The 20,493-nt window shown below is 49.2% G+C and overlaps 1 protein-coding gene across 1 annotated transcript in view; it reads left to right on the plus strand.

Moving 5' to 3' along the window:
* Window positions 1–20,493, plus strand: part of ccdc33 (coiled-coil domain containing 33) — a 101,126-nt gene that overhangs the window by 46,746 nt on the left and 33,887 nt on the right. Inside the window, exons 5-6 of the mRNA XM_065002766.1 lie at window positions 16,404–16,492; window positions 16,590–16,721. Coding sequence (XP_064858838.1) covers window positions 16,404–16,492; window positions 16,590–16,721 — 221 coding nt within the window. The remainder of the gene's footprint in view (window positions 1–16,403; window positions 16,493–16,589; window positions 16,722–20,493) is intronic.

Below are 20,493 nucleotides of genomic sequence, written 5' to 3' on the forward strand. Positions count from 1 at the left end.
TATTATGGATCCCCATTAGTTCCTGCCGAGGCAGCAGCTACTCTTCCTGGGGTTTATTATGGATCCCCATTAGTTCCTGCCAAGGCATCAGCTACTCTTCCTGGGGTTTATTATGGATCCCCATTAGTTCCTGCCAAGGCAGCAGCTACTCTTCCTGGGGTTTATTATGGATCCCCATTAGTTCCTGCCAAGGCCGCAGCTACTCTTCCTGGGGTTTATTATGGATCCCCATTGGTTCCTGCTGAGGCAGCAGCTACTCTTCCTGGGGTTTATTATGGATCCCCATTAGTTCCTGCCGAAGCAGCAGCTACTCTTCCTGGGGTTTATTATGGATCCCCATTAGTTCCTGCCAAGGCAGCAGCTACTCTTCCTGGGGTTTATTACGGATCCCCATTAGTTCCTACCAAGGCAGCAGCTACTCTTCCTGGGGTTTATTATGGATCCCCATTAGTTCCTGTCTAGGCAGCAGCTACTCTTCCTGGGGTTTATTACGGATCCCCATTAGTTCCTGTTACCAAGGCAGCAGCTACTCTTCCTGGGGTTTATTATGGATCCCCATTAGTTCCTGTCTAGGCAGCAGCTACTCTTCCTGGGGTTTATTACGGATCCCCATTAGTTCCTGTTACCAAGACAGCAGCTACTCTTCCTGGGTTTTATTATGGATCCCCATTAGTTTCTGCCAAGGCAGCAGCTGCTCTTCCTGGGGTTTATTACGGATCCCCATTAGTTCCTGCCAAGGCAGCAGCTACTCTTCCTGGATCCCCATTAGTTCCTGCTATTAATTATGGATCCCCATTAGTTCCTGCCAAGGCAGCAGCTACTCTTCCTGGGGTTTATTATGGATCCCCATTAGTTCCTGCCAAGGCAGCAGCTACTCTTCCTGGGGTTTATTACGGATCCCCATTAGTTCCTGTTACCAAGGCAGCAGCTACTCTTCCTGGGGTTTATTATGGATCCCATTAGTTTCTGCCAAGGCAGCAGCTGCTCTTCCTGAGGTTTATTATGGATCCCCATTAGTTCCTGCCGAGGCAGCAGCTACTCTTCCTGGGGTTTATTATGGATCCCCATTAGTTCCTGCCAAGGCAGCAGCTACTCTTCCTGGGGTTTATTATGGATCCCCATTAGTTCCTGCCAAGGCAGCAGCTACTCTTCCTGGGGTTTATTATGGATCCCCATTAGTTCCTGCCAAGGCAGCAGCTACTCTTCCTGGGGTTTATTATGGATCCCCATTGGTTCCTGCCGAGGCAGCAGCTACTCTTCCTGGGGTTTATTATGGATCCCCATTAGTTCCTGCCGAGGCAGCAGCTACTCTTCCTGGGGTTTATTATGGATCCCCATTAGTTCCTGCCAAGGCAGCAGCTACTCTTCCTGGGGTTTATTACGGATCCCCATTAGTTCCTGTCTAGGCAGCAGCTACTCTTCCTGGGTTTTTTTACGGATCCCCATTAGTTCCTGTTACCAAGGCAGCAGCTACTCTTCCTGGGTTTTATTATGGATCCCCATTAGTTTCCTGCCGAGGCAGCAGCTGCTCTTCCTGGTGGTTTATTACGGATCCCCATTAGTTCCTGTTACCAAGGCAGCAGCTACTCTTCCTGGGTTTTATTATGGATCCCCATTAGTTCCTGCCGAGGCAGCAGCTACTCTTCCTGGGGTTTATTATGGATCCCCATTAGTTCCTGCCGAGGCAGCAGCTACTCTTCCTGGGGTTTATTATGGATCCCCATTAGTTCCTGCCTAGGCAGCAGCTACTCTTCCTGGGGTTTATTATGGATCCCCATTAGTTCCTGCCAAGGCAGCAGCTACTCTTCCTGGGGTTTATTACGGATCCCCATTAGTTCCTGTCTAGGCAGCAGCTACTCTTCCTGGGGTATTTTACGGATCCCCATTAGTTCCTGTTACCAAGGCAGCAGCTACTCTTCCTGGGGTTTATTATGGATCCCCATTAGTTCCTGTTACCAAGACAGCAGCTACTCTTCCTGGGTTTTATTATGGATCCCCATTAGTTTCTGCCAAGGCAGCAGCTGCTCTTCCTGGGGTTTATTATGATCCCCATTAGTTCCTGTTACCAAGGCAGCAGCTACTCTTCCTGGGTTTTATTATGGATCCCCATTAGTTCCTGCCAAGGCAGCAGCTACTCTTCCTGGGGTTTATTATGGATCCCCATTAGTTCCTGCCAAGGCAGCAGCTACTCTTCCTGGGGTTTATTATGGATCCCCATTAGTTCCTACCAGGCAGCAGCTACTCTTCCTGGGGTTTATTATGGATCCCCATTAGTTCCTGCCAAGGCAGCAGCTACTCTTCCTGGGGTTTATTACGGATCCCCATTAGTTCCTGTTACCAAGGCAGCAGCTACTCTTCCTGGGGTTTATTATGGATCCCCATTAGTTCCTGTCTAGGCAGCAGCTACTCTTCCTGGGGTTTATTACGGATCCCCATTAGTTCCTGTTACCAAGACAGCAGCTACTCTTCCTGGGTTTTATTATGGATCCCCATTAGTTCCTGCCGAGGCAGCAGCTACTCTTCCTGGCGTTTATTATGGATCCCCATTAGTTCCTGCCTAGGCAGCAGCTACTCTTCCTGGGTTTTATTATGGATCGCCATTAGTTCCTGCCGAGGCAGCAGCTACTCTTCCTGGGGTTTATTATGGATCCCCATTAGTTCCTGCCGAGGCAGCAGCTACTCTTCCTGGGGTTTATTATGGATCCCCATTAGTTCCTGCCTAGGCAGCAGCTACTCTTCCTGGGGTTTATTATGGATCCCCATTAGTTCCTGCCAAGGCAGCAGCTACTCTTCCTGGGGTTTATTACGGATCCCCATTAGTTCCTGTCTAGGCAGCAGCTACTCTTCCTGGGGTATTTTACGGATCCCCATTAGTTCCTGTTACCAAGGCAGCAGCTACTCTTCCTGGGGTTTATTACGGATCCCCATTAGTTCCTGTTACCAAGACAGCAGCTACTCTTCCTGGGTTTTATTATGGATCCCCATTAGTTTCTGCCAAGGCAGCAGCTGCTCTTCCTGAGGTTTATTACGGATCCCCATTAGTTCCTGTTACCAAGGCAGCAGCTACTCTTCCTGGGTTTTATTATATATCCCCATTAGTTCCTGCCGAGGCAGCAGCTCCTCTTCCTGGGGTTTATTATGGATCCCCATTAGTTCCTGCCTAGGCAGCAGCTACTCTTCCTGGGGTTTATTATGGATCCCCATTAGTTCCTGCCAAGGCAGCAGCTACTCTTCCTGGGGTTTATTATGGATCCCCATTAGTTCCTGCCAAGGCAGCAGCTACTCTTCCTGGGGTTTATTATGGATCCCCATTAGTTCCTGCCAAGGCAGCAGCTACTCTTCCTGGGGTTTATTATGGATCCCCATTAGTTCCTGCCAAGGCAGCAGCTACTCTTCCTGGGGTTTATTATGGATCCCCATTAGTTCCTGCCAAGGCAGCAGCTACTCTTCCTGGGGTTTATTATGGATCCCCATTAGTTCCTGCCAAGGCAGCAGCTACTCTTCCTGGGGTTTATTATGGATCCCCATTATTTCCTGCCAAGGCCGCAGCTACTCTTCCTGGGGTTTATTACGGATCCCCATTAGTTCCTGTTACCAAGGCAGCAGCTACTCTTCCTGGGTTTTATTATGGATCCCCATTAGTTTCTGCCAAGGCAGCAGCTGCTCTTCCTGAGGTTTATTATGGATCCCCATTAGTTCCTGCCAAGGCAGCAGCTACTCTTCCTGGGGTTTATTATGGATCCCCATTAGTTCCTGCCGAGGCAGCAGCTACTCTTCCTGGGGTTTATTATGGATCCCCATTAGTTCCTGCCAAGGCAGCAGCTACTCTTCCTGGGGTTTATTACGGATCCCCATTAGTTCCTACCAAGGCAGCAGCTACTCTTCCTGGGGTTTATTATGGATCCCCATTAGTTCCCCAGCAGCTACTCTTCCTGGGGTTTATTACATCCCCATTAGTTCCTGTTACCAGGCAGCAGCTACTCTTCCTGGGGTTTATTATGGATCCCCATTAGTTCCTGCCTAGGCAGCAGCTACTCTTCCTGGGGTTTATTATGGATCCCCATTGGTTCCTGTTACCAAGGCAGCACCTACTCTTCCTGGGTTTTATTATATATCCCCATTAGTTCCTGCCGAGGCAGCAGCTACTCTTCCTGGGGTTTATTATGGATCCCCATTAGTTCCTGCCAAGGCAGCAGCTACTCTTCCTGGGGTTTATTATGGATCCCCATTAGTTCCTGCCAAGGCAGCAGCTACTCTTCCTGGGGTTTATTATGGATCCCCATTAGTTCCTGCCGAGGCAGCAGCTACTCTTCCTGGGGTTTATTATGGATCCCCATTAGTTCCTGCCAAGGCAGCAGCTACTCTTCCTGGGGTTTATTACGGATCCCCATTAGTTCCTACCAAGGCAGCAGCTACTCTTCCTGGGGTTTATTATGGATCCCCATTAGTTCCTGTTACCAAGGCAGCAGCTACTCTTCCTGGGTTTTATTATGGATCCCCATTAGTTCCTGCCAAGGCAGCAGCTACTCTTCCTGGGGTTTATTATGGATCCCCATTAGTTCCTGCCAAGGCAGCAGCTACTCTTCCTGGGGTTTATTATGGATCCCCATTAGTTCCTGCCAAGGCAGCAGCTACTCTTCCTGGGGTTTATTATGGATCCCCATTATTTCCTGCCAAGGCCGCAGCTACTCTTCCTGGGGTTTATTACAGATCCCCATTAGTTCCTGTTACCAAGGCAGCAGCTACTCTTCCTGGGTTTTATTATGGATCCCCATTAGTTTCTGCCAAGGCAGCAGCTGCCCTTCCTGAGGTTTATTATGGATCCCCATTAGTTCCTGCCGAGGCTGCAGCTACTCTTCCTGAGGTTTATTATGGATCCCCATTGGTTCCTGCCGAGGCAGCAGCTACTCTTCCTGGGGTTTATTATGGATCCCCATTAGTTCCTGCCGAGGCAGCAGCTACTCTTCCTGGGGTTTATTATGGATCCCCATTAGTTCCTGCCAAGGCAGCAGCTACTCTTCCTGGGGTTTATTACGGATCCCCATTAGTTCCTGTTACCAAGGCAGCAGCTACTCTTCCTGGGGTTTATTATGGATCCCCATTAGTTCCTGTCTAGGCAGCAGCTACTCTTCCTGGGGTTTATTACGGATCCCCATTAGTTCCTGTTACCAAGGCAGCAGCTACTCTTCCTGGGGTTTATTATGGATCCCCATTAGTTCCTGCCAAGGCAGCAGCTACTCTTCCTGGGGTTTATTACGGATCCCCATTAGTTCCTGTTACCAAGGCAGCAGCTACTCTTCCTGGGTTTTATTATGGATCCCCATTAGTTTCTGCCAAGGCAGCAGCTGCTCTTCCTGGGTTTATTATGGATCCCCATTAGTTCCTGCCTAGGCAGCAGCTATTCTTCCTGAGGTTTATTATGGATCCCCATTGGTTCCTGCCGAGGCAGCAGCTACTCTTCCTGGGGTTTATTATGGATCCCCATTAGTTCCTGCCGAGGCAGCAGCTACTCTTCCTGGGGTTTATTATGGATCCCCATTAGTTCCTGCCAAGGCAGCAGCTACTCTTCCTGGGGTTTATTACGGATCCCCATTAGTTCCTACCAAGGCAGCAGCTACTCTTCCTGGGGTTTATTATGGATCCCCATTAGTTCCTGTCTAGGCAGCAGCTACTCTTCCTGGGGTTTATTACGGATCCCCATTAGTTCCTGTTACCAAGACAGCAGCTACTCTTCCTGGGTTTTATTATGGATCCCCATTAGTTCCTGCCGAGGCAGCAGCTACTCTTCCTGGGGTTTATTATGGATCCCCATTAGTTCCTGCCAAGGCAGCAGCTACTCTTCCTGGGGTTTATTATGGATCCCCATTAGTTCCTGCCAAGGCAGCAGCAGCTACTCTTCCTGGGGTTTATTATGGATCCCCATTAGTTCCTGCCAAGGCAGCAGCTACTCTTCCTGGGGTTTATTATGGATCCCCATTAGTTCCTGCCAAGGCAGCAGCTACTCTTCCTGGGGTTTATTATGGATCCCCATTAGTTCCTGCCGAGGCAGCAGCTACTCTTCCTGGGGTTTATTATGGATCCCCATTAGTTCCTGCCAAGGCAGCAGCTACTCTTCCTGGGGTTTATTATGGATCCCCATTAGTTCCTGCCAAGGCAGCAGCTACTCTTCCTGGGGTTTATTACGGATCCCCATTAGTTCCTACCAAGGCAGCAGCTACTCTTCCTGGGGTTTATTATGGATCCCCATTAGTTCCTGTCTAGGCAGCAGCTACTCTTCCTGGGGTTTATTACGGATCCCCATTAGTTCCTGTTACCAAGGCAGCAGCTACTCTTCCTGGGGTTTATTATGGATCCCCATTAGTTCCTGTCTAGGCAGCAGCTACTCTTCCTGGGGTTTATTACGGATCCCCATTAGTTCCTGTTACCAAGACAGCACCTACTCTTCCTGGGTTTTATTATATATCCCCATTAGTTCCTGCCGAGGCAGCAGCTACTCTTCCTGGGGTTTATTATGGATCCCCATTAGTTCCTGCCTAGGCAGCAGCTACTCTTCCTGGGGTTTATTATGGATCCCCATTAGTTCCTGCCAAGGCCGCAGCTACTCTTCCTGGGGTTTATTATGGATCCCCATTAGTTCCTGCCGAGGCAGCATCTATTCTTCCTGGGGTTTATTATGGATCCCCATTAGTTCCTGCCGAGGCAGCAGCTACTCTTCCTGGGGTTTATTATGGATCCCCATTATTTTCTGCCAAGGCCGCAGCTACTCTTCCTGGGGTTTATTACGGATCCCCATTAGTTCCTGTTACCAAGGCAGCAGCTACTCTTCCTGGGTTTTATTATGGATCCCCATTAGTTTCTGCCAAGGCAGCAGCTGCTCTTCCTGAGGTTTATTACGGATCCCCATTAGTTCCTGCCAAGGCAGCAGCTCCTCTTCCTGGAGTTTATTATGGATCCCCATTAGTTCCTGCCAAGGCAGCAGCTCCTCTTCCTGGGGTTTATTATGGATCCCCATTATTTCCTGCCAAGGCCGCAGCTACTCTTCCTGGGGTTTATTACAGATCCCCATTAGTTCCTGTTACCAAGGCAGCAGCTACTCTTCCTGGGTTTTATTATGGATCCCCATTAGTTTCTGCCAAGGCAGCAGCTGCCCTTCCTGAGGTTTATTATGGATCCCCATTAGTTCCTGCCGAGGCTGCAGCTACTCTTCCTGGGGTTTATTATGGATCCCCATTGGTTCCTGCCGAGGCAGCAGCTACTCTTCCTGGGGTTTATTATGGATCCCCATTAGTTCCTGCCGAGGCAGCAGCTACTCTTCCTGGGGTTTATTATGGATCCCCATTAGTTCCTGCCAAGGCAGCAGCTACTCTTCCTGGGGTTTATTACGGATCCCCATTAGTTCCTACCAAGGCAGCAGCTACTCTTCCTGGGGTTTATTATGGATCCCCATTAGTTCCTGTCTAGGCAGCAGCTACTCTTCCTGGGGTTTATTACGGATCCCCATTAGTTCCTGTTACCAAGGCAGCAGCTACTCTTCCTGGGGTTTATTATGGATCCCCATTAGTTCCTGCCAAGGCAGCAGCTACTCTTCCTGGGGTTTATTACGGATCCCCATTAGTTCCTGTTACCAAGACAGCAGCTACTCTTCCTGGGTTTTATTATGGATCCCCATTAGTTTCTGCCAAGGCAGCAGCTGCTCTTCCTGGGGTTTATTATGGATCCCCATTAGTTCCTGCCTAGGCAGCAGCTATTCTTCCTGAGGTTTATTATGGATCCCCATTGGTTCCTGCCGAGGCAGCAGCTACTCTTCCTGGGGTTTATTATGGATCCCCATTAGTTCCTGCCGAGGCAGCAGCTACTCTTCCTGGGGTTTATTATGGATCCCCATTAGTTCCTGCCAAGGCAGCAGCTACTCTTCCTGGGGTTTATTACGGATCCCCATTAGTTCCTACCAAGGCAGCAGCTACTCTTCCTGGGGTTTATTATGGATCCCCATTAGTTCCTGTCTAGGCAGCAGCTACTCTTCCTGGGGTTTATTACGGATCCCCATTAGTTCCTGTTACCAAGGCAGCAGCTACTCTTCCTGGGGTTTATTATGGATCCCCATTATTTCCTGCCAAGGCAGCAGCTACTCTTCCTGGGGTTTATTATGGATCCCCATTAGTTCCTGCCAAGGCAGCAGCTACTCTTCCTGGGGTTTATTATGGATCCCCATTAGTTCCTGCCAAGGCAGCAGCTACTCTTCCTGGGGTTTATTATGGATCCCCATTAGTTCCTGCCAAGGCAGCAGCTATTCTTCCTGGGGTTTATTATGGATCCCCATTAGTTCCTGCCAAGAGGCAGCAGCTACTCTTCCTGGGGTTTATTATGGATCCCCATTATTTCCTGCCAAGGCAGCAGCTACTCTTCCTGGGGTTTATTATGGATCCCCATTAGTTCCTGTTACCAAGGCAGCAGCTACTCTTCCTGGGTTTATTATGGATCCCCATTAGTTTCTGCCAAGGCAGCAGCTGCTCTTCCTGGGGTTTATTACGGATCCCCATTAGTTCCTGCCAAGGCAGCAGCTACTCTTCCTGGGTTTATTATGGATCCCCATTAGTTCCTGCCAAGGCAGCAGCTCCTCTTCCTGGGGTTTATTATGGATCCCCATTAGTTCCTGCCAAGGCAGCAGCTACTCTTCCTGGGGTTTATTATGGATCCCCATTAGTTCCTGTTACCAAGGCAGCAGCTACTCTTCCTGGGGTTTATTATGGATCCCCATTAGTTTCTGCCAAGGCAGCAGCTACTCTTCCTGGGTTTATTATGGATCCCCATTAGTTTCTGCCAAGGCAGCAGCTACTCTTCCTGGGGTTTATTATGGATCCCCATTAGTTCCTGCCAAGGCAGCAGCTACTCTTCCTGGGGTTTATTATGGATCCCCATTAGTTCCTGCCAAGGCAGCAGCTACTCTTCCTGGGGTTTATTATGGATCCCCATTAGTTCCTGCCGAGGCAGCAGCTACTCTTCCTGGGGTTTATTATGGATCCCCATTAGTTCCTGCCAAGGCAGCAGCTACTCTTCCTGGGGTTTATTATGGATCCCCATTAGTTCCTGCCAAGGCAGCAGCTACTCTTCCTGGGGTTTATTATGGATCCCCATTAGTTCCTGCCTAGGCAGCAGCTACTCTTCCTGGGGTTTATTATGGATCCCCATTAGTTTCTGCCAAGGCAGCAGCTGCTCTTCCTGAGGTTTATTATGGATCCCCATTAGTTCCTGCCGAGGCAGCAGCTACTCTTCCTGGGGTTTATTATGGATCCCCATTGGTTCCTGCCGAGGCAGCAGCTACTCTTCCTGGGGTTTATTATGGATCCCCATTAGTTCCTGCCAAGGCAGCAGCTACTCTTCCTGGGGTTTATTACGGATCCCCATTAGTTCCTACCAAGGCAGCAGCTACTCTTCCTGGGGTTTATTATGGATCCCCATTAGTTCCTGTCTAGGCAGCAGCTACTCTTCCTGGGGTTTATTACGGATCCCCATTAGTTCCTGTTACCAAGGCAGCAGCTACTCTTCCTGGGGTTTATTATGGATCCCCATTAGTTCCTGTCTAGGCAGCAGCTACTCTTCCTGGGGTTTATTACGGATCCCCATTAGTTCCTGTTACCAAGGCAGCAGCTACTCTTCCTGGGTTTTATTATGGATCCCCATTAGTTTCTGCCAAGGCAGCAGCTGCTCTTCCTGAGGTTTATTACGGATCCCCATTAGTTCCTGTTACCAAGGCAGCAGCTACTCTTCCTGGGTTTTATTATGGATCCCCATTAGTTCCTGCCGAGGCAGCAGCTACTCTTCCTGGGGTTTATTATGGATCCCCATTAGTTCCTGCCTAGGCAGCAGCTACTCTTCCTGGGGTTTATTATGGATCCCCATTAGTTCCTGCCAAGGCAGCAGCTACTCTTCCTGGGGTTTATTATGGATCCCCATTAGTTCCTGCCGAGGCAGCAGCTATTCTTCCTGGGGTTTATTATGGATCCCCATTAGTTCCTGCCGAGGCAGCAGCTACTCTTCCTGGGGTTTATTATGGATCCCCATTAGTTTCTGCCAAGGCTGCAGCTACTCTTCCTGGGGTTTATTACGGATCCCCATTAGTTCCTGTTACCAAGACAGCAGCTACTCTTCCTGGGGTTTATTACGGATCCCCATTAGTTCCTGTTACCAAGGCAGCAGCTACTCTTCCTGGGGTTTATTATGGATCCCCATTAGTTTCTGCCAAGGCAGCAGCTGCTCTTCCTGGGGTTTATTATGGATCCCCATTAGTTCCTGCCAAGGCAGCAGCTACTCTTCCTGGGGTTTATTATGGATCCCCATTAGTTCCTGCCAAGGCAGCAGCTCCTCTTCCTGGGGTTTATTATGGATCCCCATTATTTCCTGCCAAGGCCGCAGCTACTCTTCCTGGGGTTTATTACAGATCCCCATTAGTTCCTGTTACCAAGGCAGCAGCTACTCTTCCTGGGTTTTATTATGGATCCCCATTCGTTTCTGCCAAGGCAGCAGCTGCTCTTCCTGGGGTTTATTATGGATCCCCATTAGTTCCTGCCAAGGCAGCAGCTACTCTTCCTGGGGTTTATTATGGATCCCCATTAGTTCCTGCCAAGGCAGCAGCTACTCTTCCTGGGGTTTATTATGGATCCCCATTAGTTCCTGCCAAGGCAGCAGCTACTCTTCCTGGGTTTTATTATATATCCCCATTAGTTCCTGCCAAGGCAGCAGCTACTCTTCCTGGGGTTTATTATGGATCCCCATTAGTTCCTGCCTAGGCAGCAGCTACCTCTTCCTGGGGTTTATTATGGATCCCCATTAGTTCCTGCCAAGGCAGCAGCTACTCTTCCTGGGGTTTATTATGGATCCCCATTAGTTCCTGCCGAGGCAGCAGCTACTCTTCCTGGGGTTTATTATGGATCCCCATTAGTTCCTGCCGAGGCAGCAGCTACTCTTCCTGGGGTTTATTATGGATCCCCATTAGTTCCTGCCAAGGCAGCAGCTACTCTTCCTGGGGTTTATTATGGATCCCCATTAGTTCCTGCCGAGGCAGCAGCTACTCTTCCTGGGGTTTATTATGGATCCCCATTAGTTCCTGCCGAGGCAGCAGCTACTCTTCCTGGGGTTTATTATGGATCCCCATTAGTTCCTGCCAAGGCAGCAGCTACTCTTCCTGGGGTTTATTATGGATCCCCATTAGTTCCTGCCAAGGCAGCAGCTACTCTTCCTGGGGTTTATTATGGATCCCCATTAGTTCCTGCCTAGGCAGCAGCTACTCTTCCTGATGGTTTATTACGGATCCCCATTAGTTCCTGTTACCAAGGCAGCAGCTACTCTTCCTGGGGTTTATTATGGATCCCCATTAGTTCCTGCCGAGGCAGCAGCTACTCTTCCTGGGGTTTATTATGGATCCCCATTAGTTCCTGCCGAGGCAGCAGCTACTCTTCCTGGGGTTTATTATGGATCCCCATTAGTTCCTGCCTAGGCAGCAGCTACTCTTCCTGGGGTTTATTATGGATCCCCATTAGTTCCTGCCAAGGCCGCAGCTACTCTTCCTGGGGTTTATTATGGATCCCCATTAGTTCCTGCCTAGGCAGCAGCTACTCTTCCTGGGGTTTATTATGGATCCCCATTAGTTCCTGCCATGGCAGCAGCTACTCTTCCTGGGGTTTATTATGGATCCCCATTAGTTCCTGCCGAGGCAGCAGCTACTCTTCCTGAGGTTTATTATGGATCCCCATTGGTTCCTGCCCAGGCAGCAGCTACTCTTCCTGGGGTTTATTACGGATCCCCATTAGTTCCTACCAAGGCAGCAGCTACTCTTCCTGGGGTTTATTATGGATCCCCATTAGTTCCTGTCTAGGCAGCAGCTACTCTTCCTGGGGTTTATTATGGATCCCCATTAGTTCCTGCCAAGGCAGCAGCTACTCTTCCTGGGGTTTATTATGGATCCCCATTAGTTCCTGCCAAGGCAGCAGCTACTCTTCCTGGGGTTTATTATGGATCCCCATTAGTTCCTGCCAAGGCAGCAGCTACTCTTCCTGGGGTTTATTATGGATCCCCATTAGTTCCTGCCAAGGCAGCAGCTACTCTTCCTGGGGTTTATTATGGATCCCCATTAGTTCCTGCCAAGGCAGCAGCTACTCTTCCTGGGGTTTATTATGGATCCCCATTAGTTCCTGCCAAGGCAGCAGCTACTCTTCCTGGGGTTTATTATGGATCCCCATTAGTTCCTGCCTAGGCAGCAGCTACTCTTCCTGGGGTTTATTATGGATCCCCATTAGTTCCTGCCAAGGCAGCAGCTACTCTTCCTGGGGTTTATTATGGATCCCCATTAGTTCCTGTCTAGGCAGCAGCTACTCTTCCTGGGTTTTTTTACGGATCCCCATTAGTTCCTGTTACCAAGGCAGCAGCTACTCTTCCTGGGTTTTATTATGGATCCCCATTAGTTTCTGTCAAGGCAGCAGCTGCTCTTCCTGATGGTTTATTATATATCCCCATTAGTTCCTGTTACCAAGGCAGCAGCTACTCTTCCTGGGTTTTATTATGGATCCCCATTAGTTCCTGCCGAGGCAGCAGCTACTCTTCCTGGGGTTTATTATGGATCCCCATTAGTTCCTGCCAAGGCAGCAGCTACTCTTCCTGGGGTTTATTATGGATCCCCATTAGTTCCTGCCTAGGCAGCAGCTACTCTTCCTGGGGTTTATTATGGATCCCCATTAGTTCCTGCCAAGGCAGCAGCTACTCTTCCTGGGGTTTATTACGGATCCCCATTAGTTCCTGCCCTACAGCAGCTACTCTTCCTGGTTTATTATGGATCCCCATTAGTTCCTGTTACCAAGGCAGCAGCTACTCTTCCTGGGGGTTTATTATGGATCCCCATTAGTTCCTGCCAAGGCAGCAGCTACTCTTCCTGGGGTTTATTATGGATCCCCATTAGTTCCTGTTACCAAGGCAGCAGCTCCTCTTCCTGGGGTTTATTATGGATCCCCATTAGTTCCTGCCAAGGCAGCAGCTACTCTTCCTGGGGTTTATTATGGATCCCCATTAGTTCCTGCCAAGGCAGCAGCTACTCTTCCTGGGGTTTATTATGGATCCCCATTAGTTCCTGCCAAGGCAGCAGCTACTCTTCCTGGGGTTTATTATGGATCCCCATTAGTTCCTGCCCTAGGCAGCAGCTACTCTTCCTGGGGTTTATTATGGATCCCCATTAGTTCCTGCCGAGGCAGCAGCTACTCTTCCTGAGGTTTATTATGGATCCCCATTGGTTCCTGCCCAGGCAGCAGCTACTCTTCCTGGGGTTTATTATGGATCCCCATTAGTTCCTGCCAAGGCAGCAGCTACTCTTCCTGGGGTTTATTATGGATCCCCATTAGTTCCTGTTACCAAGGCAGCAGCTACTCTTCCTGGGGTTTATTATGGATCCCCATTAGTTCCTGCCAAGGCAGCAGCTCTCTTCCTGGGGTTTATTATGGATCCCCATTAGTTCCTGTTACCAAGGCAGCAGCTACTCTTCCTGGGTTTTATTATGGATCCCCATTAGTTTCTGCCAAGGCAGCAGCTGCTCTTCCTGAGGTTTATTATGGATCCCCATTAGTTCCTGCCGAGGCAGCAGCTACTCTTCCTGGGGTTTATTATGGATCCCCATTAGTTCCTGCCAAGGCAGCAGCTACTCTTCCTGGGGTTTATTATGGATCCCCATTAGTTCCTGCCAAGGCAGCAGCTACTCTTCCTGGGGTTTATTATGGATCCCCATTAGTTCCTGCCAAGGCAGCAGCTACTCTTCCTGGGGTTTATTATGGATCCCCATTAGTTCCTGCCAAGGCAGCAGCTACTCTTCCTGGGGTTTATTATGGATCCCCATTATTTCCTGCCACGGCCGCAGCTACTCTTCCTGGGATGTATTACGGATCCCCATTAGTTCCTGTTACCAAGGCAGCAGCTACTCTTCCTGGGTTTTATTATGGATCCCCATTAGTTCCTGCCGAGGCAGCAGCTACTCTTCCTGGGGTTTATTATGGATCCCCATTAGTTCCTGCCGAGGCAGCAGCTACTCTTCCTGGGGTTTATTATGGATCCCCATTAGTTCCTGCCAAGGCAGCAGCTACTCTTCCTGGGGTTTATTATGGATCCCCATTAGTTCCTGCCAAGGCAGCAGCTACTCTTCCTGGGGTTTATTATGGATCCCCATTAGTTCCTGCCGAGGCAGCAGCTACTCTTCCTGGGGTTTATTATGGATCCCCATTAGTTCCTGCCGAGGCAGCAGCTACTCTTCCTGGGGTTTATTATGGATCCCCATTAGTTTCTGCCAAGGCAGCAGCTGCTCTTCCTGAGGTTTATTATGGATCCCCATTAGTTCCTGCCGAGGCAGCAGCTACTCTTCCTGAGGTTTATTATAGATCCCCATTAGTTCCTGCCGAGGCAGCAGCTACTCTTCCTGGGGTTTATTATGGATCCCCATTAGTTCCTGCCGAGGCAGCAGCTACTCTTCCTGGGGTTTATTATGGATCCCCATTAGTTCCTGCCGAGGCAGCAGCTACTCTTCCTGAGGTTTATTATGGATCCCCATTGGTTCCTGCCGAGGCAGCAGCTACTCTTCCTGGGGTTTTATTATGGATCCCCATTAGTTCCTGCCGAGGCAGCAGCTACTCTTCCTGGGGTTTATTATGGATCCCCATTAGTTCCTACCAAGGCATCAGCTACTCTTCCTGGGGTTTATTATGGATCCCCATTAGTTCCTGTCTAGGCAGCAACTACTCTTCCTGGGGTTTATTATGGATCCCCATTATTTCCTGCCAAGGCCGCAGCTACTCTTCCTGGGGTTTATTACGGATCCCCATTAGTTCCTGTTACCAAGGCAGCAGCTACTCTTCCTGGGTTTTATTATGGATCCCCATTAGTTTCTGCCGAGGCAGCAGCTGCTCTTCCTGAGGTTTATTATGGATCCCCATTAGTTCCTGCCGAGGCAGCAGCTACTCTTCCTGAGGTTTATTATGGATCCCCATTGGTTCCTGCCGAGGCAGCAGCTACTCTTCCTGGGGTTTTATTATGGATCCCCATTAGTTCCTGCCGAGGCAGCAGCTACTCTTCCTGGGGTTTATTATGGATCCCCATTAGTTCCTACCAAGGCATCAGCTACTCTTCCTGGGGTTTATTATGGATCCCCATTAGTTCCTGTCTAGGCAGCAACTACTCTTCCTGGGGTTTATTATGGATCCCCATTATTTCCTGCCAAGGCCGCAGCTACTCTTCCTGGGGTTTATTACGGATCCCCATTAGTTCCTGTTACCAAGGCAGCAGCTACTCTTCCTGGGTTTTATTATGGATCCCCATTAGTTTCTGCCGAGGCAGCAGCTGCTCTTCCTGAGGTTTATTATGGTTCCCCATTAGTTCCTGCCGAGGCAGCAGCTACTCTTCCTGAGGTTTATTATGGATCCCCATTAGTTCCTGCCGAGGCAGCAGCTACTCTTCCTGGGGTTTATTATGGATCCCCATTAGTTCCTGCCGAGGCAGCAGCTACTCTTCCTGGGGTTTATTATGGATCCCCATGAGTTCCTGCCATGGCAGCAGCTACTCTTCCTGGGTTTATTATGGATCCCCATTAGTTCGTGCCGAGGCAGCAGCTACTCTTCCTGGGGTTTATTATGGATTCCCATTAGTTCCTGCCGAGGCAGCAGTTACTCTTCCTGGGGTTTATTATGGATCCCCATTAGTTCCTGCCGAGGCAGCAGTTACTCTTCCTGGGGTTTATTATGGATCCCCATTAGTTCCTGCCGAGGCAGCAGCTACTCTTCCTGGGGTTTATTATGGATCCCCATTAGTTCCTGCCGAGGCAGCAGCTTCTCTTCCTGGGATTTAATATGGATCCCCATTAGTTCCTGCCGAGGCAGCAGCTACTCTTCCTGGGGTTTATTTCGGATCCCCATGAGTTCCTGCCGAGGCAGCAGCTACTCTTCCTGGGGTTTATTATGGATCCCCATTAGTTCCTGCCGAGGCAGCAGCTACTCTTCCTGGGGTTTATTATGGATCCCCATTAGTTCCTGCCAAGGCAGCAGCTACTCTTCCTGGGGTTTATTATGGATCCCCATTAGTTTCTGCCAAGGCAGCAGCTACTCTTCCTGGGGTTTATTATGGATCCCCATTAGTTCCTGCCGAGGCAGCAGCTACTCTTCCTGGGGTCCAGGGCAGTTAATACATTTTTAAAACAAAACTTTCACAGATTTCCCAACCCACTGTTCTCTCAGGAATTCCTGATTCTACCTGGATTATATTTGAGAGGTGTGTGTGTGTGTGTGTGTGTGTGTTGACAGATTGTGTTGTGTGTGTGGGTGTTGACAGATTGTGTTGTGTGTGTGTTTGTGTTGACAGATTGTGTTGTGTGTGTGTACCTCCAGCTTCTCTGAAGTTTAAGCTGGCCAGTGAGAGCAGCAAGGCTTCAGCTCAGAGAGACAAGATACAACAGCTACAGAATGATCTGATCAGGGTGAGCAGACACACAGACAACTCTAAACTCTGTCCAGCTGTCACCTTATGTAAGAAACCATAATGGCTCTGTTGTTGACATCCTCTCCACCTTCCAGAAGAATGACAGTGAAAAGGAGTTGCTGCGTCTCCAGAGAGCTCACCAGCAGCAACAGACCGTCCTACAGCGATACCACAGGACTGTCTCCAAGACTGCAGGCCTGGAGGCCACCGTTAAACAGCAGGAGAAGGTACCTAACCCCTGACCCTACAGCGATACCACAGGACTGTCTCCAAGGCTGCAGGCCTGGAGGCCACCGTTAAACAGCAGGAGAAGGTACCTAACCCCTGACCCCTGACCCTACAGCGATACCACAGGACTGTCTCCAAGACTGCAGGTCACCGCTATGAGCGTCACCCTAGATAGCAAGCCAAACGTATAGACTTAATGGTTACTAAGCAGAGGTCTGTCCATGTGAAAGGCGTTGCTCTGCTTATTTATTTAAATAGGCAAGTCAGTTAAGAACAAGTTCTTATTTACAATGACGGCCTACCGGGGAACAGTGGGTTCTGCCCCTTGTTCAGGGGCAGAACAACAGATTTTTACCTTGTCAGCTCGGGTGGTTCAATCTAGCAACTTTTCGGTTACTGGCCCAACGCTCTAACCACTAGGCTACCTGCTGGCTACTGGCCCAACACTCTAACCACTAGGATACCTGCTGGTTACTGGCCCAACCCTCTAACCACTAGGCTACCTGCTGGCTACTGGCCCAACACTCTAACCACTAGGATACCTGCTGGCTACTGGCCCAACCCTCTAACCACTAGGCTACCTGCTGGTTACTGGCCCAACACTCTAACCACTAGGATACCTGCTGGTTACTGGCACAACCCTCTAACCACTAGGCTACCTGCTGGTTACTGACCCAACACTCTAACCACTAGGCTACCTGCTGGTTACTGACCCAACACTCTAACCACTAGGCTACCTGCTGGTTACTGGCCCAACCCTCTAACCACTAGGCTACCTGCTGGTTACTGGCCCAACACTCTAACCACTAGGCTACCTGCTGGTTACTGGCCCAACGCTCTAACCACTCTACCTAACCACTCTAACCACTAGGCTACCTGCTGGTTACTGACCCAACACTCTAACCACTAGGCTACCTGCTGGTTACTGGCCCAACACTCTAACCACTAGGCTACCTGCTGGTTACTGGCCCAACCCTCTAACCACTAGGCTACCTGCTGGTTACTGGCCCAACCCTCTAACCACTAGGCTACCTACTGGTTACTGGCCCAACCCTCTAACCACTAGGCTACCTGCTGGTTACTGGCCCAACACTCTAACCACTAGGCTACCTGCTGGTTACTGGCCCAACGCTCTAACCACTAGGCTACCTGCTGGTTACTGGCCCAACACTCTAACCACTAGGCTGCCTGCTGGTTACTGGCCCAACGCTCTAACCACTAGGCTACCTGCTGGTTACTGGCCCAACACTCTAACCACTAGGCTACCTGCTGGTTACTAGTCCAACACTAACCACTAGGATACCTGCTGGTTACTGGCCCAACGCTCTAACCACTAGGCTACCTGCTGGTTACTGGCCCAACACTCTAACCACTAGGCTACCTGCTGGTTACTGGCCCAACGCTCTAACCACTAGGATACCTGCTGGTTACTGGCCCAACACTCTAACCACTAGGCTACCTGCTGGTTACTGGCCCAACGCTCTAACCACTAGGATACCTGCTGGTTACTGGCCCAACCCTCTAACCACTAGGCTACCTGCTGGTTACTGGCCCAACCCTCTAACCACTAGGCTACCTGCTGGTTACTGGCCCAACCCTCTAACCACTAGGATACCTGCTGGTTACTGGCCCAACGCTCTAACCACTAGGCTACCTGCTGGTTACTGGCCCAACGCTCTAACCACTAGGCTACCTACTGGTTACTGGCCCAACCCTCTAACCACTAGGATACCTACTGGTTACTGGCCCAACCCTCTAACCACTAGGCTACCTGCAGCCTGCAGCCCGGACGGCTCATACAGGCCCTAGTTTTGTCACACCTGTGTGGTCAGGTGCACGTAATAAACATAGATACACACGGTGGGTGAATGTCAGTAACACGCATGTCAATCTATCCTATCTATGTGTTGATGTGTTGACCTCATCACTATTGGACTTTGTGCGAGATATTGATCTGTTGACCTCATCACTATTGGTCTTTGTGCGAGGTATTGATGTGTTGACCTCATCACTATTGGTCTTTGTGTGAGTTGATACCTGCTGGTTATGTGTTGACCTCATCACTATTGGTCTTTGGTGCGGCCCAGGTATTGATGTGTTGACCTCTATCACTATTGGTCTTTGTGTGAGGTATTAATGTGTTGACCTCATCACTATTGGTCTTTGTGCGCAACCCTATTGATGTGTTGACCTCATCACTATGGTGGTCTTTGTGCGGCTACTGGCCCATTGATGTGTTGACCTCATCACTATTGGTCTTTGTGTGAGGTATTGATGTGTTGACCTCATCACTATTGGTCTTTGTGCGAGGTATTGATGTGTTGACCTCATCACTATTGGTCTTTGTGTGAGGTATTGATGTGTTGATGTGTTGACCTCATCACTATTGGTCTTTGTGTGAGGTGTTGACCTCATCACTATTGGTCTTTGTGTGAGGTATTGATGTGTTGACCTCATCACTATTGGTCTTTGTGTGAGGTATTGATGTGTTGACTACATCACTATTGGTCTTTGTGTGAGGTATTGAGGTGTTGACCTCATCACTATTGGTCTTTGTGTGAGGTGTTGATGTGTTGACCTCATCACTATTGGTCTTTGTGCGAGGTATTGATGTGTTGACCTCATCACTATTGGTCTTTGTGTGAGGTATTGATGTTGATGTGTTGACTGCATCACTATTGGTCTTTGTGTGAGGTGTTGACCTCATCACTATTGGTCTTTGTGTGAGGTATTGATGTGTTGACCTCATCACTATTGGTCTTTGTGTGAGGTATTGATGTGTTGACTACATCACTATTGGTCTTTGTGTGAGGTATTGAGGTGTTGACCTCATCACTATTGGTCTTTGTGTGAGGTGTTGATGTGTTGACCTCATCACTATTGGTCTTTGTGTGAGGTGTTGATGTGTTGACCTCATCACTATTGGTCTTTGTGCGAGGTGTTGACCTCATCACTATTGGTCTTTGTGCGAGGTGTTGACTACATCACTATTGGTCTTTGTGTGAGGTATTAATGTGTTGACCTCATCACTATTGGTCTTTGTGTGAGGTATTGAGGTGTTGACCTCATCACTATTGGTATTTGTGTGAGGTATTGATGTGTTGACTACATCACTATTGGTCTTTGTGTGAGGTGTTGACCTCATCACTATTGGTCTTTGTGTGAGGTATTGATGTGTTGACCTCATCACTATTGGTCTTTGTGTGAGGTATTGATGTGTTGACTACATCACTATTGGTCTTTGTGCGAGGTGTTGACCTCATCACTATTGGTCTTTGTGCGAGGTGTTGACTACATCACTATTGGTCTTTGTGTGAGGTATTAATGTGTTGACCTCATCACTATTGGTCTTTGTGTGAGGTATTGAGGTGTTGACCTCATCACTATTGGTATTTGTGTGAGGTATTGATGTGTTGACCTCATCACTATTGGTCTTTGTGTGAGGTATTGAGGTGTTGACCTCATCACTATTGGTCTTTGTGTGAGGTGTTGACCTCATCACTATTGGTCTTTGTGTGAGGTATTGATGTGTTGACCTCATCACTATTGGTCTTTGTGCGAGGTATTGATGTGTTGACCTCATCACTATTGGTCTTTGTGTGAGGTATTGATGTGTTGACCTCATCACTATTGGTCTTTGTGCGAGGTATTGATGTGTTGATGTGTTGACCTCATCACTATTGGTCTTTGTGTGAGATGTTGAGGTGTTGTTCTAGCAGTTGGCACACAGTTCGAACACTCATCAGTGCAAGACTGTCACTTTCTGACCTT

The sequence above is a fragment of the Oncorhynchus nerka genome, linkage group LG17, assembly GCF_034236695.1.
Source record: "Oncorhynchus nerka isolate Pitt River linkage group LG17, Oner_Uvic_2.0, whole genome shotgun sequence".
In the NCBI taxonomy this organism is placed as follows: domain Eukaryota; kingdom Metazoa; phylum Chordata; class Actinopteri; order Salmoniformes; family Salmonidae; genus Oncorhynchus; species Oncorhynchus nerka.